Genomic DNA, 26,143 nt, shown 5'->3' with positions numbered 1-26,143 from the left:
GGGTACCGACACAAAATTTTGAGGGTGAAATAACTTGAAGATAGATTTGTGTGGACAGACAAACATCATCTGCAGAATATCAACGACTAATTCACCCAGAACGAAATCAAGCTAAAGGTACGTGGGGTGCAAATGCAAGCAAAACAAAACATCTTGCTAAAAAAACATTTTGATTTGGATGTAAGCAGAGTTATTCAATCATAATAGTTGCAAAACTCCCCGTAGGCTCCATGAATTAAAACCCAGACACACCATTAGCCCAGATGTCGTGAGTGTGCAGATTGTCGCGCCACTTGTTAATCAGCACACTAACTATTAGGCGCATTATTTTGTGTTTATCGTTGCCGCTCCCACATGGCACAACAGTCTGCCGATTCCCGCGAAATTGGCCGATTGTGTGTCCGGACTTTGGGATGCAGTTTTGCAACTGGCATGACTGAATAACTCAGCATGTAACCAACGAACAAACAACCTACGCCACATGTTCATGTTATCTGCCTCCCTCCTTGAACATGCTCTTTCCCCGGTCTGTCACATGCACGCTATGCCATGTTTACGGCGAGTGTGTCATTATTTAGTGTGCTCACGTGTGCAGAAGTGTTTACAAACTGCCTCCCTTGGTGCTCTCTGAAACTAAATCTGAAACTGGGTTCTCTGTTTCAGATCAGCAGAGGATTTCCCGAATGCTTAACTACTTATTGCAACACGAAAGATGAGATGTAAAAGTTTTGTGTTGGAACTCCTATATGAGGCAGATACCACCTGCTAAGTATACCAGGTTTTCCGAGCATAATAACCTGCTTTTACCTAAAATCAAATCAAACTATGGCAGATCTACAGCTTGCTTCTACAGTGTTAATCTTTGGAATCAATATGTCTTTTAAACACAACATGAAAAACATGCTGTTAAACGAGCCCTCTATGCACCTGTAATAAATGTATTTTCATCGTCACTTTATTCGTTTGTATTCCTACTTATGTACATTTTTGGTCTTGTACAATACTGTTATAGTAAATATATCATTTTTTCCTTTTCAGTACACGTTGTTCTGTATTAACTGCATTTTTTATTTCTTTGCACTATTAGCTTTGCTGCTGCTGCTACTTACTTCCATGTACCCAACTAATGATAACAGGTCCCCCTGACAGTTCTCACTTTTCGAACTCCTGATTCTCTACGTATTATGCAACCCGAATATTTTTGTAAAAACGATTAAACTTCAACATTGACCCAAGATGTTAATCTTTAAAACAGTCTGAGTATGTGTGAATTCAAAAGAAAATTCTCACCTTTGCAGCAAGAGGACACTGTGGTGACATCTCCTCACTCTTCATCTTTTGCAGTTCAGTCAGCTTGGTGCCACTCCTGAAAAAAGTTGTTCCCAAGCTTGAGAAAAATTGGCACCTCGTCTAACGCATATTCATGAAGCATGCATTGCTGTAACCCCACAGACACTTATAGTTACCTCTGTCCTATGGTCGGCCTAAAACACTCTAAGCAAGCAAATTAAAAGAAACAACAATGCTACAGTCTATTTGTAGTTGTCTGCCATCAGAGCTTTCTTTCACTCAGGGTTCGTTATGCCACTGCAGTAAACCGTCTCTTGTACATTCATTACACAATCGCAGCAATACATTTAAAACAAATCAACCCACCCTGGATTACCAAAGTAAGCAATATTTTTTTGTATGCGGCGGACAATATATATATATATATATATATATATATATATATATATATATATATATATATATATATATATATATATATATATGAAATCTAACAGACGGTAATGCCAAGTAAAGTATAGGGGATGTTATCAGACCGAATTGTAAGGTAAATGTGAAGAAAGAAAAGTGGGTGAAAAGATAACTTGCCGTGGGCAGAAACCTGCCCACTGTTCCTGCCCACAGTTCCTGCCCACGGCAAGTTATTTTTTCACCCGCTTTTCTTTCTTCACATTTACCTTACAATTTGGTACAATAACCTCCCCTATACTTTACTTGGCATTATTGTCTGTTAGATTTCATTAATATTGTGTCAAAACACGGGAGAACGAGCCCTTGCACGCATACACACAGCCGGAAAATCGATGCGTGCGGCAGGATAGATAACCGTACGAATTGTGGCTCATTGGCATCTCGGCTGGTGTCCAGGTTCATACCGACGACGGTTAGCCCACCAGTCGAAAGCACAATTGGTAGGTGCACTTTCCTAAACTCAGTGCGCGCCTAGTTTGGTGCGTCTACTGAGCAGATGACAATTGTCCTTTCCCGGAAGTGCGTCATTCACACCGAAACCCGAATAAAAAGTTTTTTTTTTGTTTCTGCCCCTTTACTTAACTAACATACACCGCGAAAAAAAAAAAAACATACGATTCGAAACGACGCTCACAATTTATCAGCCATCGGCCAACTGCGACGATCAGCTAAACGAAGAATTCCGGCAGCGACGAAGCGGCTGAGTACGGGCCGGCGCCTGGTAAAGTACCCCGCAAGACAACACAATCGGGCCGAGCCGTTCACGGGAGTGTTCGCTTTACGTGGCATATATGCCTTTTCACCGAGCCCAGCGGTGGTTGAGGAAGCCCCCGAGAAACACTGCACAATAAATACATGCCAGAAGAAAAGGTCGGGTGGAAATCCATCCGTGAACACAAACAATGCAGCATTTCAAAACTGCGCGACTGCTATCGCAGAGCGGCACCACAGGTGGTACAAGAGACAGCTCCCGGAGGCAACCAAAACAAACGCAGATGTGGTCGGTACGCACTCACCTACGCGAAGCGAAGTCAAGCAAGAAACCAAGCGACCGACGGCCGCCGTGGAGCAAGGCAGGACGGCGACAGCGGCGAAACATCGCGGAAAGAATGCGCACCGCCGACTCCGCCGCGAGCGAGTGCGCGACCCAGATGGGAGGAGGAGAAACGAGGATTCGCTCCACCGCTCGTCGGCCCACTCGGCGACAGTCCCCGCGTGCAGTGGCAGAACCAGAGGGGGACGCCCCCTCTTCCCTCTATTACTGATGAGGACAAATCGAGACTATTTATGCTGTGATGGGATGCTTGTGATGATAGTAACTACCATATACACAGGACCCCTCTACCCACCTCCCCTCCCAGATCAGTCCATGTTCGCAGTCCTTTTCGAGGGAGAACTAAGATGACCAAGGAAGGCATTCACACAGAAACGGAGCAGATTAAAAACGCCCAAATGACAAATGGACCACACTGGCATTAGCGCTCAAGAAGAGACAGCAGCGCTAGTTCCTGTTTGTTTCACGAAGCGTTTGCGTAAAATGATTGTTTTCGCGAAGTATTTGCTTAGCGTGTGACCCCTGAACAAAGTGGCTGACTGGGCTAGTTATAGTTAGTTTAGCTTACTTGAGGTTTTAACAGCACGAAACCACCGTTGTCACCCGTGCAGAGCATGCCTGCAATGACTGTAAGGCCGCGCATGCTCCCGTACAGGCACGCGACGTCACAACCAGCAACGGCCGCTGAGCAAGGCCGGCCGCTCGCACAGACGTGGTCGCGGCTGCACATATGCATGCCGAATGCGCATAGTAGTTAGTAAACGACCCTGTCAAGCAATATGGCCTTCAGCTCTTCCTTCTCTTACTATATTAGAAAGAAATATAGTAAACTTGCAACTAGAGGCATCCGAGAAGAACGGTTCGCGTGCTCAGTGGCCCACCAACACAACGCCCCCAGGTATAGTGGCCAATATGCAGGGAATAGGAGGCGAGGCTACGGCGATACTCGCAGCACCCTAGAAGAGCGACGACGGTCTTGGAGGCTACACAATTAATCCGCGGCCGGAGCGAGCCGACCAGGCGCAAGAGATGCAGGCCAAGGGCGGCCGCTGAATCGGCGGAGTGAAAGAGACCGAACTAAAGAGGTTAAACAGAAAAAAAAGTCAAAATTGTGTTCCGGAAGTGAGCCCCACCTCCGCTATCTTACTCTAGGTACAATTTAACGTTAGCGTGCAACGTAGAAAAAGCAGCGTTCTAGTCACACGCCCAACGAGAATGTTACGGGCAATTCTTCGCCACACAAACTGTGTGCTTCGTCCTGATATATATTTTTTTAAAAGGCTCAGAGTCATGGCAAATTTTATTAGAGCTCACGTTATCAATACTCATATGCATGAACAGTAGTATATAACCAATTCCTCGTCCGGGAAAGAAATCGAAAAAAGCAGAGGTTAGATTGAAGCGGAATGCGGAAGATACGAGTCACTGAAATAGCTAGCGCACAGGGCAGCTTTCGTAATAACGGGAAGAGAATTCCAAGGAAAAGCTCGCTTTCTGCCACGGCGGAAGGAGGAACAGTGCTATACTACACGCTCACATTCGGTGCGAGAAAAGCAAACTGCTCAAGGCATTGAACGAGGAGCTGTAAATCTGCATGCTTCGTGCTTCTGCCCTTGCGCTCGACGAGGCTCTAGTCACCTGCATGATTACGTGCCCTTCAAGACCGAGTTCGTCCAACACCCTCTAGACTAAAGGGCTTTTACTCTACACTAGTTGCGGCCTCTCCCCTTCTCGGTGACGTCATCACAATACGACGGGAGCGGAGGACGCGTTCTCCGAAACGATTAATGCTGCGCGCTCGTTAGTGCACTGAATGCGCGTTGCGAATCAATTCTCCCGTCTCCCGAACGCACCAGCAGGGCAACTCCATCGTAATGTTGTGACGTAGGCGCGAGGAGGAGGATACATAGAGGCCCTTAGCTGGTCCAGAGGGTGCTTGTTCTGCGCATAGTGGAGCGAAGTTATCACCGCTCAGTAGCTTACTTCGCCTTTCGCCCTCTAGGCCAAGAGTGCAAGGTATCCCGAACACCCCCACCCCCCTCCCCTCCAAAAAAAGAAGAAAGAATAAACGGCATGTAGTAACTTTTGGGGAGCATAGAGGATGTTAAAAAGGAGCATAGCGCGAAAGAAAGGAAGAAAAATAAATGAATTATCAGTTTATGGAGAAACCAATTTGAGAGGCAGAGGGAGGTCTGGCTTGCGAGCAAGGATCGAGAGAGGCAAGTTGCTCTGCTCGATGAGGCCCAGCGAGCCGCAAATGCCAGTGGGGCCCTGTACTAGAGGACCCACACACCTTCACCCTAATTCCCTCTAGTACAACAAAGTTTTTACACTACTACTACATGTGAGATACACACGTGCGAAGCTTCGCCTGCCCCAGTTTTCCCGATGAGGAAACGACGCATTTTTTTTTCAAGGACCCCCTTGAACGGATCTAAGGATGGATGGATGTTATGGGAGCATCTCCTTTGAATCGGGATGACGGCTGGTGCCGTTCATATCCGAGCTCCGTAGTTTGTACCACGCAACGAGAAGTGAATTCTGACGTCCTCGAGATGTTCGCGGTTATACTCTAAAATATTTGCGTTCAATGTGTTTTCCAAGGCCCCAGATATTCCAACCTTCTGCTTGCCATCTGCCGAAGATTGTATGCACGAGCACTGCAGCAGAGGTGAAGTGCCTCCAGCGCGGTAAGTCACGGACTCGCTCGATCACGCCGGGCCCCCATCGCATTTATAAATTAGAAGACATATACGTCGACTAGCGCACGATCTTAAGATATGGCCTCTCTTCCATCTCTTCCGCGCCTACGGCGCCGTCGGATATGGAGTATTTTTAAAGTTTGCATCAGATCTTTATTTGATGCGGCTCGTTGACGAGAAAAGTTACCGACAGAAACGTTTTCAGAGCACCTAGCGCTTGTTCATTCTTGTTATCTTCAAGCACGTTTTCGAAGTGCAACGCACTTCGGAGTTAAAATGTCTAAATTAGTTTGCTTTGTGTATAACATGCGTGCGCAACAGCGCTAGCATTGTGTCCGGCTTGTAAACACGCGATTACTATTATTATTATTCGACAAATAACAAATAACCGAGGTACGAGCCACCGAAATAACCGCCGACAAACAACCTTTCGCGGCAATATCTTCGTATCCACCCCGTCAATCTAAGTGACCATCTATCTGTCCTTCACGTGACGTGATGCACCCATGCCCATTTTGAAGGTATAAGCTACCACTCCTTTCGGCACTGCTTTTTATAGCGCTAAAAATAGCCGTTATACAACGGCAAATGGTGCAACATACGAAACGAAACAAAACAGGGGAACCTCTGTTTCGAGCCGAAAAGAATAACACAGCAGTTGACTTTTCCTGCTCGACTCAAATCACTGCACGGTCGAGGAAGAACACGGCGCCCGGGACCACAAATTACAGGCACACCGTGTTGCGCCCGCAGCGCAGCCAAGCCCTTAGCCTAAAGCTACAGCAAGGCATGCACCCAGTGGGGCACTAACCCAATTAACCCGTTCCGTACGCTGCAGCCACTTTCCTCAACGCAATGCAACGCCGAGAAATTAGGGCTTTCTTGACACAGAATTTCGGGAATACCCCAGAGTTTTGAGGGCACTAAAAGGGGCGGTAAACAAACGCAACTTAATTACAAACGGCAAGGGCGACAGAAAGACAGAAAAAAAAGGCAGTGGCTTAGCTCAGCTATGCCAGGATATACGTAGCGTTAGCAAAGGTTCAGCTGATTATTCTTAGCTTTCCAGATATCATGCTTACAGCTGTTCCAATGACACACACACGGCATACGTATTATGTGGCACATGTATATTTAATTTGCTGGGTAACTACTTCGGGATCCGATGAGTTAAGCTTCCCCGCTCTACTGCACCGTTGAGCAGCATTTGCACTCTCCTTCTCCTTGGCTATACCACAGTGGCAAACGCCAGTCAGAGGCGCTATCAAGCGGCTCCAGCGCAGTGTCAAATGGCGACTGCACAGGGAAGGCGCGCGCGTCGGCGTCCATATGTCTACCACGGCTATGACGGCACTCCTCTGGAAAGCGCGCACCTGCGGCGCACGGCCGAGGGCGAGGGAGGTGCCGGCTCCGGTGCGTGACACCACTGATCGTCTGCGCAGCGCATCGAATTGCGCGCACACCGGCGGCAGAGTATCATTGGGCATGCGCAGACTAGTGCCACGCGAAATTGGCTCAGCGAGGCCAGTGTAGCAAACGCTACAAAAACTTAGTTAGCAAGAGTGTTCGACCCCCCCCCCCCCCCCCCCCCGGGATGGTGTGTGTGTGTGTGTGTGTGTGTGGGGGGGGGGGTCTTTGGGCCAACGCGTGGTCCCACACCACGTCTACCCGGCCATGCCTCTCGCCACTATGATATCGGCCGCTCGAGTCACCGCAGCAAGCTGCAATGCCAGGTCCTCAGATTAAAGCAGGTCCTTGCAACATACGGGAATGCTACAGGAAGGAACGCTTGCCGCGGCTGACTCTATGGCGTCCGACCTCGCGCAACTCAACAAAACGCTGGCGAAAGGAGTTGCTGCGATGTTACTGCACGCACGCAAGGCATACAGGACGTCTGCGAACCCCTGTCAATACAAGGCACGGTAGACCGCTCAATGTACTCGGTTCCAGCGGAGTGAAGCGAACCCTCGCCCCCCTCCCCTTGACACTTTCAGTTGGCTTTACCGAAAATTCTCATATCAAGGGCACACAGGCAAGACCATGCCCAGGAATATTTCTCGGGGTGTAATTTTGTGACGAACAGCTAAGTTTGTCCACGGCTGGTCGATTTCAAGGCGAGTAGATATTTTAGTACCACCCGAAAAGTTAAAGCATTAAAATGTTTTGGTGGGTGCCAGAACCACCACGACCCCCCTCTAGTTACGGTTCTGCACACAAGTAAATGCTGGAACTAGTTATGAATGAAGAAAAGAAGTGGAAACTTAAGGGATCATTTTTTTTGTTAGACACAATATTAATGAGACCCAACAGACAACAATGCCAAGGAAAGTACAGGGGATGTTGTTAACAGTAACTGTTATATAAATGTCAAGAAAAAAAAGTGGGCCAAAAGATAACTTGTGCCTCCTCCCCTTTATGTCGTATACAAGTGCATTTAAACGCGGGTGTGTCAGTCAGGGCCACTGGTATCCATGACACAAATGCACACATGTATCCCCATGAAATACACGGGGGATGACCACTGCAGTAGCCGAGGTGGAAGAGAATCGGACGCGTTATTTGAAGGTCACAGATTTGGTCCCTGCCAACAACAAGTGATCTTTTTCTTCCTTTCCTTCCTTGACATTTCCATAACAATCACTACTATTTATAACATCTCCATACTGTCTTTGGCATCATTGCCCATTTGTCCTCATCAATATTGGAACTAGTTATTGTTGTACAGAAAGAATGACGCTTCATGAATAAAACTAAATATGTAAAGCTGAGGCATATGTATGTAAAAGCATATAGACCAGCTAAAGCTTAGCGAAGGAACTTGTCATGGTAAGTAATACAGCCAATAGGTCAGAAGGTGAATGTAGAAAACTGGTCAACCGGCCACGCAAAAGAGGAACACTAAAGCACCTTGTTAACTATCGTTTTGGGGAACCAATGTCCATTGGTTCTCCAAATAGTACATGTGACAAAAATGAACAGAATGCTATTCGATTAGTTATTTGCATGCACCTAGAGCATAACCATTATCACCTACAGTGGTGGTGTGTACAATTGTACCCATCATCTACGGAGGCATGTCACACACCATGTGTTCCTTTGAATGGCTTGAATCTTGGTGTGCACATTTCTACAAGCTTATCAAATCTACAAGTAGTAGTCATTTGACCTTATTTTGCTGTGTAATGCTGCAGACACTACCATGTTTGACTATCGTCTGACGTGCTGCATTCTGGAACCAACGTCAAGGGTATTTTTTTTCTTTGCTCAAAATGAATACAGCCAAAAAGAAATCAATGCGTGCATTTTGGGTCTGATATTTGATTCATTTTATGCAAGGATTGAAGCTCACTGCAGAATAATTAGATATTTAATTGCATGCTAATAAACAGTAATTACTAAAAATCACCAAAAACAGCTTACTCATTCATTTTCTTTCTTGTCATGCGGTACTCAGTACCTTGGAATTATGGCATGCGAATTTGATACATTTATTGACAGTGGATCATAATTTGCACCTGAAGGGGTTATAAAAAATGCTGCCACACTCAACTGTTCGTAGGCGTCATCCCACTGGCGGTAGAGAGCCTGGATGTGTTTCCCGATGGCCAGCTCTTCTCTGTTGGCGCCAAGCCGGTGCGCTTTGACCTTCACATCCAGCAGGGAATCGCGGATGTCATGCAGCGAAGCCAGTGCCACCTGCACAGAAAAAGATGTATCTATGCAACAGCCAAGCCCGGAAGCAGAACCTGCTCTTGTGTGTAGTGTTGTGTGACCAATCAACAGACGTTTGTCTTACAAAGTTACATCAAATGTGCACAAATTTCAGTTGGCTTGCACAAAAGAAGTAACGTGAGGTTCAGATGTTTGTCACAAACATTGTACTGGATGTTCGAGGAGGGTGCAAGGCGACACAGAGAATAACAGTAATTGAACTTTTGCTGCATACTAATATGCAATTTTTATAATGGCCTTCTCTGTAGAAATTATGTACATAATCTCATGAGATGTGCACCAATGATGAAACGACGAATCTTGCAGAATCTGAATCGCCATTTCTTGAAATGTGTACAGTGGGCATTTACTACTGTTAAAAGCCAATCAGCTCTAAGTGCCTGACCAATTCTCAAGCCTTTACTGATTATCATAAGCCTACAGCAAGAAGAATAAAGCAAGCAGAAGAGCTTAAAGATTTTTGTTATTTGACTTCCGCATGAACAAAAAATATGGCAAAATCAAACGATGAGAACAATTATTGCTCTTTTGAAGTCGTGAATCTCATGATGTCATTCAATTATTATGCAAGTACACAACTTTAAGAAAATATATCCAAGTCTAGTGTTTTCTGTGCAACTTCAACAAAGCACTTCTTAAAGGCAAATGTGAATCAATGCCAGAGTTACATTCTGAATTTATTCCATTCGTAAATATTTGTCTCAATTATTGCTTATTGACATCTGATCATAAAATGGGATGGCACATCACACAGTGTCCAAAAAAGGTGACTTCGAAAGAGACCTGCATGTGCATTCTCATTTTCTCAAAATATTTTTTATGCACGCCACAACAATATGTCTTGTTGCAGCGTACAATGCTTTCTATTCTTTTGAATTGTCACAGACCTTTGTCACTATTGCGAATTACGTTCCAACTAATCTATCCGCTTCCCCCGTTTCCCTTCACACGTAAGTCGGTGGTGAATATATTCGAGTTACGAATGCCACAAGCGCCTACCTTGAGCTCCTGCGCCCTCCGTTCCACAGCCTGGAATCCCTCGGCAGCCATTGGGTGAGGGCGGCTGACGAGCGCAGTCACGTGACTCAACTCCTCGCGAAGAGCGTCAATGCTGTGAAGCACGTCGGCCTGGCTCGGCGCGGCGTCCCTCTCATCGCGGCCGCTTTCCTGCAGTTCCCTCACCAGGGCCTCCCACTGGCTGATGAGCTCTGAAACAAATCACGAAAGCGTTTTTTCCTCACGTCACTGGCTCGCACGGAGCCAAGTGCGAGGGGTGTTAAGGCGCGAGCGAACGGCCACGTGCTCCTCTGCTGGTTATCGATCGCAGCTACGTATTTCATCGCGCGCATCTATCATCGAGAAACCTAGGTGCCACTGACCACTATAGAACGCTGGTGCTTGTCGGCTACGGCCTCGTCGGTCGACGCTGAAACCAAACGGCCACGTTTTGACGCGGCGGCGTCAGCCAGTCGGCCAACAGACGTCGGCGGAAAATGTAGGCCGACCGCGGCGCTGCAAGACGCGCGCGTCACAACGCGACCACCAGGAAGGAGAGGGGGCGTCGCGTCATGCACCTGAGGAGTTCGTGCTCTTCCTTGTTTTTACTGCGCGCACGACGTGAGCGTCGCACGTTGCCTTAGAAGCCAGTGCATTGCTCTCGGCCCGGAAAGGTTGCGACGCGGCAGTTGCTGCCCTCTCGGCCTGTCGCGCACTCCTCTCGGAAAATGTTCCCGTCGAAGGCACAGCGGGCACCACGCGTCCGTTGGTCGTGCGAATGCAAACGTAAACGGCAGGCATCGCATTTCGCATAAGGCTTGGCATACTCCCTTTTTCCGCAACAGTTTTCGCGACGGTTCCGCTCGGCCATCGGGAGCGCTTTCGTTTTCGGACACACGGCGCCATCTAGCTTCAGAAAGGTGCCGCGCTACGGCAGATCCGCTGCCTCCGAGATTACCATATCCAAGATTGGCGCGCTATCTCGGAGGCAATGGATGGTCTTGAGAGGTTGCGAAACGGCCGACCAGCACAAAAGCGAGAGCCAAAGACGGCGCAGCTTTTCTGGCCCACACTTTTGCCTCAAACCTACACTGTTCGGTCAGCCTCAAATAATTTTCGGAGCTAAATGTCGTGAATAAGAAAAACCTAGAGATGTAGAGTACGCAGTGGCGTAGCACACCGGGCCCCGGCCCAAAACATTTTTTTTTCTTGCCATGGCATAGAGAATAAAAAATGACACTCCACCAAATTTCCCTTTTCGCCCCCCCCCCCCCCCAACTTGAAATTAAAGAAAAGTGACCACCAACCCCCGAAAAATTTCTGTATAAGCCCCTGAAAGTAAGACAAGTAATATGTCGCACAAAACTATAACACCTTTCTGAGCTTTTCTGAAGCGTTTTCTCGCACATTGCCCACAATAGATAATGGTGGTTAGGTGTAGATCCCACAGCGCTCGTATTTCTTGTCTACCACGCCAAATATTACATACCAGTGCCCGTACTGACAGCATTCATTCGTTTGCAATCGCGGCCAAAAAAAAAAAAAAGATCGTTATGTGTACGTGGCACGCGAAAGCACAGGCGTACAAAAAAGAACGCTTTGCTAGCAGCTGCTGCTCGCGAAACAAAACAAGGTCACTTCGTGTTGCACGCGAAGCAGCAGGAGGAGGAGGTCTGGGTGCGTTAAACTGCAGGAAATAGATGCGCGTTTTCAGTAATCATGACTTGATATGCTTTTAAGCGCGGAGCCCTCCGAGCTGTCGTGTGCTGTCGCTTGGCGTAACGCAGGCAAAACCACGTATGAAAATAGAAAAAGAATATGTATATAGAGAGAGGAAGCAAGCGAGAAACAGTGAGAAAGAGAGGAAAAAAAAAGCCACGAAAACGAAAATAGGAAGATGTAAACAAAAAAAAAAGAAGACAGAACAACAGAAATAGACATGAGAAACAAGGAAGCCTATACCCAGCTCCGAAATTCTTTAAAAGCTGCCTATTTTTTTTATAAAAATGTTGAGCTTGCATATACTTTCAAGAGGAGCAGACTGTAATCGTAAGGCTGTTGCTGCTTCGAAAAGCGCATACACAAGGGGGATGCGAGAGCTGCACTGTATCTACAGGTGCAATACAAACGAGCCCACCAAACTATTGTCATGAACTGCCACAACAGTGTTTTAAACAAATTCGCCTCCGTTTTATATTGAGTAGCAGCCCTTCACAGCGCCTCACACTATGCATGTCGTTTCACGCAGGCACACCGCGAAATGCGCGGACTTTTAGGGCGAAACTCTTTTAGGCGCCCGTCTCGGCGCAACCGAGAAACATGAAACGAAATGAGAAAATATCACCAGGATCGAATGAGGTGTAAAGCCTCATTCTATCACAGAGATGCGCTGGCGCTTGAGTTTGCAAAAGGACCACATATATAGGCGTCATACCAAAGTAATTTAGCGTGGCAGAAGAGTATAAAATAACACCCAGGCATCACAAAATGCGTAAAGAGTTCCCACTCACTGCAAAGCGCCACAATTCTTCATCGCTGCTTTGGAAGCCTATAGCGAAACGACATTGCAATGCTCCAATCTGCCGTACGTACCAGTAAGGAAGTTGCGATCAGCACCGCCTATTGCGTAAATCGTTAAAAAATAACTAAAGCAACCGGTTCTTGTGGCAGCGTGTACCACCTAGTCCGTGTTTCGTGCCAGGTGCAGCGTGCAGCCTCGTCGAAATAAACTGCACGGGCGGGAGTCTCCTTCGGAACAGAGTTAACGCAAACGCTCGAAGAAACAAACGGAAAAGAAATCGCCACACATTTTGCTCACTTAAGGAAAACTTTTGCTAGATCGGTCTGACGGCATTGATCATTATAGGCAGCTGCCGGGGAAGTGGAATTTCTTCGTTAAATCGGGAACTGAGCAAAACTGTGCTTCGTTATATCGAGTTATAACAGTAACCGAAAAATATTCGAAATTACAAACATTGTATATTCAATCAGGCAACAAAAACTAATGCAGCACGCTCAAATTAGTCGTTTGAAATTTCAAGATATTCGCGCGCTCACAGAAAATCGGAAATTGATGCCCGCCACGGAATTGCTATCCAGTGGCCGGAAAGAGTAAGGCTGGCTCACGTTGGATTCGCCACACGACAGCTTTCTTTCCCCTTCGACGTCGCAAAAGCGCGCTGCATGCCAAGCTTCGCGAACGACTATTTTCGGGTCCGGCCACCACGGCCTTCGACTCCGAGAATACAACTGAAAAGGCGAAGCGGGCTGGCACGCCACTGATGGAGCTATTTCGCGATTTCCTTTATTCGCACACGCAGGGTACACACGAAATAAAAACAAGACTCGTTTAACAAACAAAAGGTACGATGCCAGAACTAATATTGAGAAGCTGCGGTTCATTCAACTCCGGCGACTTTTTGCTGTTTCTTTTCTTTTTTTTTTTCAACACAAGTTATTTTCGAGACGATACGAGTGGAAGTTTTATCTTCAAATTTCAAAAATATTGGTAGCCGGAATCAGCCTACCCCCGGTGTTTTTTGTATCCTTTACGGTTGCTACTATTTAGAGTTTCATAATTATACTTTAGAGGGAAATCTGGATCAAGTGGCTATAGGAGCTTGGGGTTTTGCCACTATTTGAACGCGGAAGCATTGCCTTTCAATTTCGACCCACCGGCGCATGAAGCAGCTTCACATCGATCTTCCCATTGCTCAATATTATGAAAGAGCCGATGTCAAGGACGACTAACAAGCTATGCACTTGACGAAACCAAACTGTTCTCGCGTCGTCATCGTCGCCTCGTAGATGAAAGCGTGCGCCGTCTGCTGGACGAAGTGGGGTGGAAAAGACCACCCACGTACGTCGCATAATGGTGGGCCGAGTTTGCAAACAAGATTCTACCGATTTCAATATACAGTTGTACACTTAGGCAAATATTATCAGGACGCCAAAGAGAACATGTGCTCAAAGTTTCATCAAGATGGGAAAATATAAATACCACCGGAGTCCGGCGTCTAAATTCAAGTGCTCGCTTTGACGACGTTTTGTGTGTCAAACACAATATTAATGAAAATGGCAAAGGAAAGTATACGGGATGTTATTAGAAGTAATTTCAACGTGAACGTATACTTTTCATGACACCATTGTCTGTTAGTTTTGATTAATACGACATTTAGTTAGCATAACGCATGGCGCTTCAGCCAGCATGCAAATGACACACAGTGATCTGTCTAATCTTCGTTCTTGGTTCGCCGGAAGTTGAGCAGTTCCACTACACCACCTTGACCCCAGGCAAACGATTTCCAATCGGCTCACGAAGTTCACAAAGAGCAGTTTTCTTTACCCTCTGTTACAAAAGTAAACAAATTCGGCAGATCCAGCGTACCTTGAGAATCAATGTTATGCGAAACATTCGGATGGAAGACGACTATGTTGTATTTTTTATATTAAATGACATGTTATGAAAATACGCTAAATACAAGCACAAATGTAGCAGGCACATACATATATTGAACAGTCACAGATGTTTGCACTTGTGAAACGATGCAAACAGGAACATGAGCAGTGATGTTCCGTATTACGCCGAAGAGTACCCAATTAGAAACACGAAAATTCCTTATTTCGGAGATTATTCCCCGCAACCGTTGACAAAATTCCCGCCAAAATTCCCTGCAGAACAGCACTAATTTCTGCCCCCATCCACGCTATAATTACACGTGTCTCACGTACTGGCGGCTTTTGAAATCATGACTAGCCCCTCCACTGCCGCACAACAAAAGCATCACTTTACTAATTCATATACTGTCAGCACACTGTAGATTATGGGCTTCAAGTCTAACGCTAATAGCGAACTAGAAATCGCTCCGCGTAAATATCAGAAATAAATCTCAAAAGCTATGCTTGCGTGGTGCATGCGCCAGAACCGATCATAGCAGATGAAGGCACACTGCAGTGTGACCGCTAATTATCAATCGTCAGAGGAGAATTTAACCATTCCTGAAATTCCCTGCAACATCACGAAGATTCCCTTTGGCTCAAAATGACAGGCGCGTAAATTCCCCGAAAAAGAGAAAATTCCCTGCACAGAACATCACAGAACATATCGCAACACCAGAAGCGATAAGCTTATACGAAGCGCTGGTGCTCGCGAGGACTGCAGTCCTGGACACAGCTGCATAAATCAACTTCAGCCCACGACACCTAATTGCAATTCATGTTGACCCGACGTGACGGCTGTATCGTAGGAGTATACGTAATGGTAATAAAATTGGATAGCCAACCCTGCAACCGCAATTGACGTTTCACAAACATTAGGGTCTGTTTGAAAAGTGGTTCCGAGACCTGGCGTGGCTCTGTGTTAGAATACTTGATTGCCACGCAGAAAGTCGGCGTTCTATTCCTGCTGGGACCCCGCCATTTGTTCTTTCCATTCGTCGGGTAAAGGATGCGGATGTTAATTTTAACGCGACAGCGTTAAAAAAACTCATTTCGCAGAAACTCCAGTGTCGACGGCGTTATTACCGAAAAATAAAACAATAAAAAAGTCAGTTTAGCAGCGAGGGCGAAGCGATGAATGCGATAGCAACAGCTTGGAATGTTAACGCAGAATATGGCTAGCAGATCGAAAGGTACAGTGCGCTGCTCGCACACAAACAACACACAAAAAAAAGCAACACACACGGGACGAGAACTAACAACGTTTACAGCTTGTGGGATTCGTCGTCCACTCCAATGAAACAGGCCCCTCGTCGACTTCGGGGCAACTAAAAAAACGATTTATCACCGAAGCTTTAAAACCCATTAGAACAAATGTAAACACATAAACGCAAACTTCTTCAAACAGTTCCTCGCCGGTGCCCTTAACCCTGGCCCCTGCGGACTACACTACGCACACGTATACACACACTGCACGGCAGTTCACCGGCAACTCTCCCCTGGCCGCTCACTGTGCCCGGTTATGAAGCATGTCCGCATTCTCGCTGCTGCGTGTTATCACCGCTTGTGCGAAAACGGGCGAGAGTGGTGACGTGATGCTTATCGGGGGTTCCCCCACAAGCTCGACGCCTAACGCGCTGTTTAAACAAAAATGACACACGAAACGTAATCACAGGTACAGATATATGAGTGCGAACTAACGAGTGTCCCAGTTCTCACTTCGCTGTGTTTGAAAAGCACGCTCTTTTGGCAAACCCAGTGAGCGATTTTTGTGAGCCCGGCCACTAAACGCGATCTTTCCAGTGAAAGGCCAAGGCATCGAAGGATAAGCGCGCGTTGGAACACCCGTTGCGCGCCGTGTGCCTCACAGCGCTCCACGGGCAGCCCGGAACCGCCTAGCTCAACTAAACGTCTTGCTGCAGACGTCTCCCCCCCCAACCACCGAGACGCTCCGTGGACTCTCGCTGGTTGCTGTTACGGCAGCTGCCCCTTCGACCTGCTGACTGCTCCTGTCCCTATCTTCTACTTTCCTACCTTTTATTCCCCCATCCCCCTACGAGACGCTGGGTCGTGCTATCTTCAGGGCTGCAGAAATTAGGCGTCTCTTCTTTCCTGTAACCACCACCACCATCGCCACGAGCTGGGTGCCGAGCGCCGCAGTTTTTTTTTTCTTTTTTGAGTTTCCATATAAACAGATACGTATCCATATTTATTTATTTATTCATAATACCTCAAAGTTCCGACATTACATGAGAGGTGAACGAACAGAAAAAAAAAAAAAAACTGGCGGGTCAAGTTATAGACGACAGCCTTGAATTGAGCAATGTCAGTGATGAGGGCGATACGTGAAGGGAGGGCACTCACTCTGGCAGTATGCAGAAAAAATGAATGCTGATGGGTGGCCGTGTGTGCACGTGGCTGATTTTGGTGAGATTGACGAAAGCAACGACGTCCAGGAATGATGATTTGCTTGATGACGGCGGCGGCAAAAAACAGCTGAGACTGTACATATAATTGCTATCGCAATACAATATCTCGGGGGATGAACCCAGGTCGTTTGCGTGGCAAGCGGATGTCCTACCCCACGGCCACGCGTCTGCTTGCGAATATACTGAAAATAAATTCATCGGCTTGGAAATGCAGTGAAATTAACACATGATGTACAAACACAGGCGCCCTATATACATGCTTCACAACGTGAAATACTGCAGTAATGATGCACGGTACAAGCGCCCATTGGCATCAAGCGTCAGCACATCTGTGATTATCATATTGACTTCGTGGTTTAAAGCCGGCAACCCACTACAAAAGACGCACACGCTACTGGCGGAAAGGTTCCATGAACTAAGTGTTTTATAAGTAAGGAACAGAATATCGCGTTCAAACTCCTAAAAGGCGGAACTTTAGGGTCCCCTAAATTTTTTTCTTAACACTCTCGCGTTAAAATTAGTCATGCGTGTTGTCGCCGTTCCTAGGTAGACAGTAGAGAGCTTTAGTGCTGCGTACGTGGCGGCATTGTGTACGTAAGGACGCCACGTTCTGCGTATTGCACATGCGCAGACCGCAACGCGCACGTATCGCGTTACGTACGCAGCCGCTACGTACGCACGCATGAGATGCGTGCGTGCGTACGTATGAGCTGATCGCGCCGCTCTCGAACAAGTTCGCGACAGCGCGAGACTTCGTTTTGCAAAATGGCGGCATCGAAGGCAAGCACCGACCGGCTCTGTGGCTTAAAATATGGCCATAATCTGGCTATAACACTTGGATTGGCTCACATTGGCTGTCAACAACACGTTCTTCTAATATGACGCAACACGCTTCACGCTCGTTACATACGCGGGTAGTATGGCGTACTAAAAGCCGATTAGTGGCAAACGACGCCACGTAACGCAAGGCGCTTGCGTGATGCGTACGTAGCACCATTCCGCAGTACTAAAATTCTCTAGTATGTCTCAATCACCTGTGGCACATTCCAACATACCACAGGCACGTACCCGCCCACAAGTATAAGCCACTGTCTGGCGGAAAGTGTTTCATAACGTACACGACGGGATTGCGACATTATTCATATGTTGACCAGCGCGTCATATTCGCCAAACCATCTTACCCACCCATACTAATTTTGGTTCACGCCAAGTGAAGGGGGTGAGCACGAGAGAACCCAGACGCAAGCGGCTAGCTAAGCTATGCCAAGACAGAGAGACAGACGGACGGACGGACGGACGGACAGACAGACAGATAAGACGCCAAGAGTCCTAGCCGTACCCCAAAAAATGCCTTGCATTCAAAACAGAACAATAAACAAGGCCACTAGTGCGTTAGAAGCCCGAAACAGTTAAGCTAGGCAAATCAATCAGCTACCTGTCGTTCAGTCTCACGATAGCTGAACGACGCGGCACTTGGGTTCACTCGAGGAAATATTGTAGGAAGCCCTATGGTCCATACCTTGCTTTTTGAAAGCGCAAGAAGTACAGGAGAACGAAAGAGAAACTTTGCTAAAAAAAAAAAATCGGCGCTAATATAGTAAACGCCGCTCGGTGACGCGATCGCTGTAGATGATTCCCACAACAACACCGGTATCACGCCTGACTGCAACTACAGCGCTATCGCAGTATTATTAGTGTAAATGCATAACGACTTGCATTCAGTCCTCCTTTCTGTTACAGGTGCGATTGGGCAAACAAGCTACACGATCGGGGACCTGGCAGGCGAGCGATTGTTGTCGCCACGTCTCGGGAGTTTGCGGGTCCCGCCGAACGCAAGACTGGCGTTTTACGAAGACGCCGCGATAACATCTGCTCTCACGAGTACTGCCACACCAAACAACGTGTTGGGCTGGCGGAAAAGAAAGGGTTCAGACACTGGCGTCGCTGCGGTCGGCCGACCACGCGTGACCACGCGTCGCCGCTTCGCAAACACCCGATCACCGTGGCCCAGCGATCTCAGCTGGAGAGGGCGAAGGAATAGACCAAGGAAGGCACAACGGTCGGCCACAGCGCAAACCTCCTTCCTCGAGATAATGAAGTGTCAACTGCGGTAGCAGAGGTCACGTGTCAGACAGCTTTTTGCAGGTAGTTCTTTTTTACGCCACGGAGGACACTGAAGTCCACGTGCTTTTAGGTGTCTGAAGGAAATACGGAGCTGGGCGGCCCTCTTGGTTTCTCTTCGGTTTTCTCTTTCCTTCTCTCTTTCTTTTTGTATATTCCAGTTTTTTGTATCAATATCTTTATTTGATATTTTTGTTTTCTTCTTTTAAACGCGAAGCTTCTTACGATCGAGCTCAATCCGGTGTGCGGCGTGACCAACCTTACTGCCCATGCGCGTCTCCTCGCCCTCTCCTACGTTCGCTTCCCCCCCTCTCTCTAGTGCAGGCGTTAGCACCCACTGCTTTGCATCTACACATGGTTTCACTTCAGTGGAAGATTGCAAGTTTTTTCTTTCTCTCTCTCTCGATCTTTATTTTTTGCTTCTTTTCTCTTTATTAAAAAAATTTTACACGCATTTCGCCTGCTTTACACCATGTGACGATCCAACGTTTACAGATACTTTTATCTACAAACGTTAGTGACTCTGGCATACGACAGTCCGGGCTTTTAAAATTTCCGCACTTTAATGATGCTAAGTAGCTTCGTCGAGTACTGAACGAAAGAAGAAAAACTTCGAAGAGCTTGTTTTTCTTTGTTAAACACAGGGTTAACCCGAGTACAAGCAGAAGGGAAGGTCTAGGAAAGTATAGGGGATGTCGTTTGTGGTAACTAGTATGATGTAAATGTGAAGAAAGTATAGTGAATGAAAAGATAACTTTGGAGGGAACGAACCTGCGACCCTGCCAGTGGCAATTTATCTTTTTGCCCACTTTACTTTCTCCACACTTATGTCACACTTGTTACTGCAGACAACATCCCCATCCTTTTCTAGGCCTTCTTGCCTGTTAGTTCTAATTATTGTTCATCGACTATTGTAGTGCTCTTGATCGAATCGATGCGATTCCAAGAAGGTGACAGATCTCAGGGCTGGACGGTATCAAAGATACAGGTATCCTAATTTTCGGATACCCTCAACATATGTTCTGTCGTGGGCAGAGGGGTATAAGTATCATACTCATTATGGTGTATTTTATTATTACAAGTTAATAAGGCTGTCCAGGAACAGAAAGGAAATCGATGTAGGGCTTGCTTCTTTGTTAGAACATGAAACCAAGGTGCCTGACATACAGGACGTTCAAGTTTGCAACAGTACTATAAAAATTATGACATAAATTAACGAAAATAAAGTTGAATTTTTTTATATCATCAGCACCAATTAAAAAAAGAACACAGAGAAACAAACAAACTAAGTAGCAAACGGAAAAGGGGGGGCAATCTTTTTGTCTTAATAATTTATTTACCAAGATGCATGCAGCTCAAGCTTCTGAGGACTACATATATCGATGCTATGTTGATCTCCAGATTAGGGCATGGTTTGCGTAAAACACCACTAAGTCACCGTAGTGAAATAGTCATCGATCTTCAATCACGATAACAGACTAGTAATGATGTTGGTTCATTAAATGTTATATAAAGTCGCGTAGCAGTCCTGGCTGTATTTCAACCTACAGAAGTAGTCTGTGTTGCATGTGAGCTTACCTCAATTAACATAAAAGTGTTATTTTAATTGCAGAACTTTTTATGATCTGAGAAACTTTGTTAGGCATGAACAAAAGCTATCATCCTGGACTCAATAACTCGACTTTCATCTTCTGCTTCGCACCTTGAAAACGGGTGCTGATTTGTTCAGCATGGGATGCTACAACGCTGATAGACAACAGGATGAGTACCGAGACATAAAAATATAGAGGAGGAGAAAAGGATAGTAAGACAGCAATAGAAAGATTTCTTATGCACAATTTAAAGATACAAATCATTTTCAGATAGCAAAAAGGACATATGAATTAGCCACTGCAATTGACGGTCTCTCTATTTCCACCAGGGTCTAATCACACCTTCGGCCAGTCTTTTTTAACAAGAGATGATCACAGAAAGAGTCTACACTGATGCACTGTTTCATCGTCATCTGTGATTTTTTTGGTTTACCCTCAATCTACAAAGCAGTGTAGTTTCACATGTTATGCAAGACCACCTAGCTCATACTTCGATGGTGATGAGCCTACCTTAGCCCTTTGAGGTTCAAAGATGTACATGCATGTCATTGCTTGTATGGTTATAGCTCGCACCTTTTTCTATCATTTTTCTTGCTTGGCATGTGCGGCCACTTTTTTTTGGAACACGACATGCAACTTTTTGCAGCACTGATGTCTGTCATAGTCATCAGTAGGATTTTTCTCTTGGGGGTACAAGCCAGTCTCGCATCGTACTGGCATAGGGGGAGATCACAGGTGGAGCTAGGGTAAGGTCAAGTGGTCGTTGTGGCTCGAGGGAGTTAAGTGCCCCTTTTGCACCCCCCTGCCGACGTCCATGATGCCTCTCTTATTTTTACAGCAAAAGCTGTCATGAGATCACAACAAGGGTTGCAGGCGTCCGTAACCACTACAGCTACACCTGCTTATAATGAACCTCCATATATATTCCCCGTCGTTGCTTCATAGAAGCACATGTATTTTTCAACATCTATGTAACAAATGTTATGGGTCGGAAAAAGGAAGTTGCTGATGGCATCCCACCGCTGCCACCAGTTGTTGCGAATGGGGGTCTACCCAGTCTCCTGTGGTAGCGTGGTGTAACCGGGTGGAGGAACTGAACGCTGACAAGAAGAGGATACGAAAACAAACAGGTTTATGCCACTATTTACACATATTTACAGCAAAGAAAGGTTAGGGGTTTCCCAAACCACGAGCCTGGTCGTTGAACCGTTACATGGTTCAGAGCGACGCCCAGCACTCTGCGGCGTCGTTTTAAGCCCTGTCGGGCTCCTCCTCTCCGAGTGGAACACCAATCACACACACGCAACAAGTGAGGGGGACGAGCATGCACGGCCCACGTGAACGTCCAATATTGAGTCGTGATCACTGCACTACAAGGTGGCGCCAGCAGGGCTCTTCCTCGTCGTGTGTGTGCTGCTAGTCTAGAGGTCCCAAGATCCTGACAGCGTACATCAAAGGGTCCGCCAATCGGTTCGCTCAATTAGCGGGGTGATTTGCGGCGGCCGCCACGGTCTCTTCCAAGGAAGATGGTGTCTTTGTTGTTGTCTCTCGAACGGTTTATGGCGTCGGGGCGACACGACATCTCATCCTCCGGCTATCACGGACAATGCCTGACGAGCATAGGCAGCCGGCCGGTCGACTACTTGATTGAGGATTAAAAGAGCGCCGCTCCCCCGTCAGCTCTGGCACCGGTCACAACAGCTTCCCCGTCCCCAGATGAATCGCTGAGGTCATCAGGCACCGCTGCTGCTTGAAGGGACGACGAAAGGGTCAGCATTTGAAAGTCAGGAACTCGTCTTTGCTTGCCACATTGTCTGGGTAATTGCCGAAATCTTCGACAGCGTCTGGCAGACTGGGCCCCGATGGAGCTGAGAGCCTCCCCAGTAGACCGGCTTACGCACAATGGCGTCTGCCAAGACGAATCGCTGGGCCAAACGTAACAGCTCCTCCGCCGCCCGGAAAATCTCGGCTGGGCACGAAGAGAATGGGCACGAAGAGAATGGCTGGTGACGAGGACGATGGCCTGGCTTTCTCCCTCCAGCTGCGAACTCAAAACCAACTCCCAAACCAGCTCACAATGATCGACAACAGCAAGGCGAACCGCACAACACAATACCACGCTGAAGTCAAGCCCATTGGACCCGCTTAAAACCCTCCAGGCTTCTCAACACAAAAAGGAAAACCTGTACGCTAAAATTTTGAGATAATTTGGTGCTGCCAAAGTTACAACAATCATGGATGTGGAGATGCTTACCAAAGATGAAACAAATTGCAGTGTGAGAAAAGCACACAAAGGCAAATACAGTTTGGCCCCATATAACCATGATTACACTCTTTCGAAACTAGCTTCCTACCATCCGCACTATGTTGTAACGTACTCTGCTAATTTCATGACTAACTTAATGAAATACAACTACCTAAATTCCACACAAATGCAGCCTGAACCTACAAAAGGTAATTGTGCGCATTCTTCATTCTCTAATTACATACTTACAAGGCGTAGTCGAGAGTACCTACTTTTATGACACCCTGATGCTAACAAAACTTTTTCACATCAGATCAAACTGCGTTTTTATACACCAGAGAAATGTATCTCTAGCCTCAAAATTTGGTGAACGCCATGCTCTCAGCTGAAGTGATCATATCTTCCTTATAAGCAATCACTAAAACAACGAAATGAAGAGAATAAACCTTTCATACTACACGCTCATTTATTGAATGTAGCTTCACGTCAGCCCATGTTTTTAAAGAACGCACATGACTTTGCTGTGCGCCCTAGCAGGACATCATACTATCATCCAAAGAGTGCTAGCATACCAACACACACCTAATCATAGGTCATATCACTATAACCTATAGCAACCACTCTTTCAAATTTAGCGGGCGTACCAAATCTTCATTCCTGACCTACATGCTTTTACCTCTAAGAAAACTGATTTCACGCAGTCGGCAGACTGATGCAAGCCACTGCTTCCGCATAACGCTCAACAACTAAACTCAAAGCTCTCGCAAAGCTTGCACACAAACAATATCAAGAAGGAAGAAACTGTAACTAAACAAACTATCCGGGGAGCTGACACAGGAATGCCACTTCAAAACCAAAATTGAGCAAACATGCTTTCAAGAAAATTCTTGTGTCCAACTATCCACCTTACTACAGCTGTCCCTCACTTCAATCGCACACGCGGCGGTCGCGGTCCTGGCGGATTTTCAGAACGCCCGAGGCAACGAAGCGTATGTGCTACCAGTTGAATGGCACAGTCACGCATCATTCACGATTTCTGGCGACTTCTGTCAATCTGGCGGAGGGGACCCGAGCGATGGATGCGTGGGACAGAGTGGCCATGCTTTCTTTGGGCTAGCCCCCGTGTGGTGTTTAGCTATTGTGGCCTTTCTTCTAGGACCCCTTCGACAATCCTGTCCCCACAAAGCTTTAAATCCGCTGTGTACATTCCGTGCGAGGATGCGTGCTGTGGCCTACCCTTTCGCCGCTGGCGCCTTACTTCCCGCCACAAAGGCCTCTTCGCTGAACTGACCGATGAGCTACCCTCTTTTCGTTCTTCCCCATGCTTGCTTCCTCCTTCTTGCCTTCGCTTTGTCACGTGCGTACCCTTCACTCCTGTTTGACGACGTCTGCGACCGACTTTTCCTGCTCCGTTAGGAAATTGGCCTTGGGTTGCGTCATCGGTAGTTTTACAGCTCAAGGGCGCACCATTAACCATGATGTTAATAGAACGGGAAGACTGGCACTTTGCAGGTGATTTTATTTGCGAACCGGCGTTCTTTCTACTTTTGGTCCGGCTCCTCGCACGCATGCAAACCGGCTTTGACGCCGATGCAGAACTGCTGGTCCTACTTGCTACGCTAAAAGAATTTGTGCCTTTTTCTCGCGTAGTACCTTTTTTCTCTCGCGCGGCTTTCCGATGTCTCTTGCGTCTGCGCCGCTTCTTGCGACTCTTTTCCGAGTTTCCTGATCGCAACTCCAGCTCGTCAACCCTCGCACACCTTGCGTCAGCTGTCGAATCCACGCAGTCTAAATGATTTTCTAAAAACTCATCTCTTTCGCACTCTAGACTGGTGGAAAGCTCAACACACTCAAGAACAGTGCCGCAGTTTTCCTTCACACAATCTACCTCGAATGGGTGGGAGCTGTCGGCAACTGTACTGTTATTCTCACCCTCTGCTTTGGCTGCTGCTCCGGAGCTTTCTCCGGTTTCCTTGCCTACTACCACATTGTTTGCAAGTTCCACCATCGTGACAACCTCAGTTGAGGCCTGTACCAGCCTGTCTACAGATATCCTAGCTGTTTCGCTAGCATCTAACTGCCGCAGCACCTCGTCGCACACGCTCTGGCCTTTGTCGGCCTTTCTACTCAGAGCAGCACCTTTCGCAGCTCTCACATTTGGTTCGTCTTTGAACCTGCTGCGCTCTTCAAACGTGCTAGCCTTATCTACGGCTATCAACTGCACCTCACTTATGTTTTTCTCGCGCTTTGTGTGGGCTACACTTACGGATGGCTGAAACTTCTGCCGCATTGCTACAATTTTACGTTTCAGAAGTTTAATCTTCAAGTCGCATGCTTGATCACCCTCTTTTCTATCCCTTCTTTCCTTTTCTTTTCTATTTCTTCTTTGCTTTTCTTCTCTTTCTCATTCTCTCCCTCACTCCTCCATTTTCTGTTTTTGTTCTGCCAATGCTTTTAACGCGTATCCAATATCCACCTCACTGGCGCTTTCCAAAATTAGCTCTAAAATTTCTGACCTGCCCATTCCTTCCATAATCTTAATACCAAGGTCTTCACAAATGTACAAAACAACCTCTTTTAGCAGTGTCTTCACCTCCATGATTGCCGTTGTACTTTGGTCCTGCATCTCACACAAATAGGTGATCTCCTTGACTCACACACAATCTAGCTTCTAATCAACTCACACTCAAGAAATGAAGCATGGAAAGTTATAGCAAAGACCAAGCACTCACCACAGCACAGCACCATGTCGCGAAGTCCATCCCACCGCTGCCAACCAGTTGTTATGGGTCGGAAGGAGGAAGTTGCTAATGGCATCCCACCACTGCCACTAGTTGTTGCGAATGAGGGTCTACCCAGTCTCCTGTGGTAGCGTGGTGTAACCGGGTGGAGGAACTGAACGCTGACAAGAAGAGGATACGAAAACAAACAGGTTTATGCCACTATTTACACATATTTACAGCAAAGAAAGGTTAGTGGTTTCCCAAACCACAAGCCTGGTGGTTGAACCGTTACATGGTTCAGGGCGACGTCCAGCACTCTGTGGTGTCGTTTTAAGCCCTGTCGGGCTCCTC

At 46.9% G+C, this 26,143-nt stretch overlaps 1 protein-coding gene across 1 annotated transcript in view; it reads right to left on the bottom strand.

Moving 5' to 3' along the window:
• LOC142765532 (uncharacterized) overlaps window positions 1-26,143 on the bottom strand; it is a 220,622-nt gene that overhangs the window by 6,954 nt on the left and 187,525 nt on the right. The window contains exons 16-18 of the mRNA XM_075866658.1: window positions 10,249-10,457; window positions 9,068-9,213; window positions 1,291-1,366 (exon numbers count right to left, since the gene is read on the bottom strand). Coding sequence (XP_075722773.1) covers window positions 1,291-1,366; window positions 9,068-9,213; window positions 10,249-10,457 — 431 coding nt within the window. The remainder of the gene's footprint in view (window positions 1-1,290; window positions 1,367-9,067; window positions 9,214-10,248; window positions 10,458-26,143) is intronic.

The sequence above is a fragment of the Rhipicephalus microplus genome, chromosome 6 (genome assembly GCF_043290135.1).
Source record: "Rhipicephalus microplus isolate Deutch F79 chromosome 6, USDA_Rmic, whole genome shotgun sequence".
NCBI lineage: Eukaryota > Metazoa > Arthropoda > Arachnida > Ixodida > Ixodidae > Rhipicephalus > Rhipicephalus microplus.
Note: the sequence above shows the minus strand (reverse complement) of the source record. Positions and strands in the feature narration are given on the sequence as shown.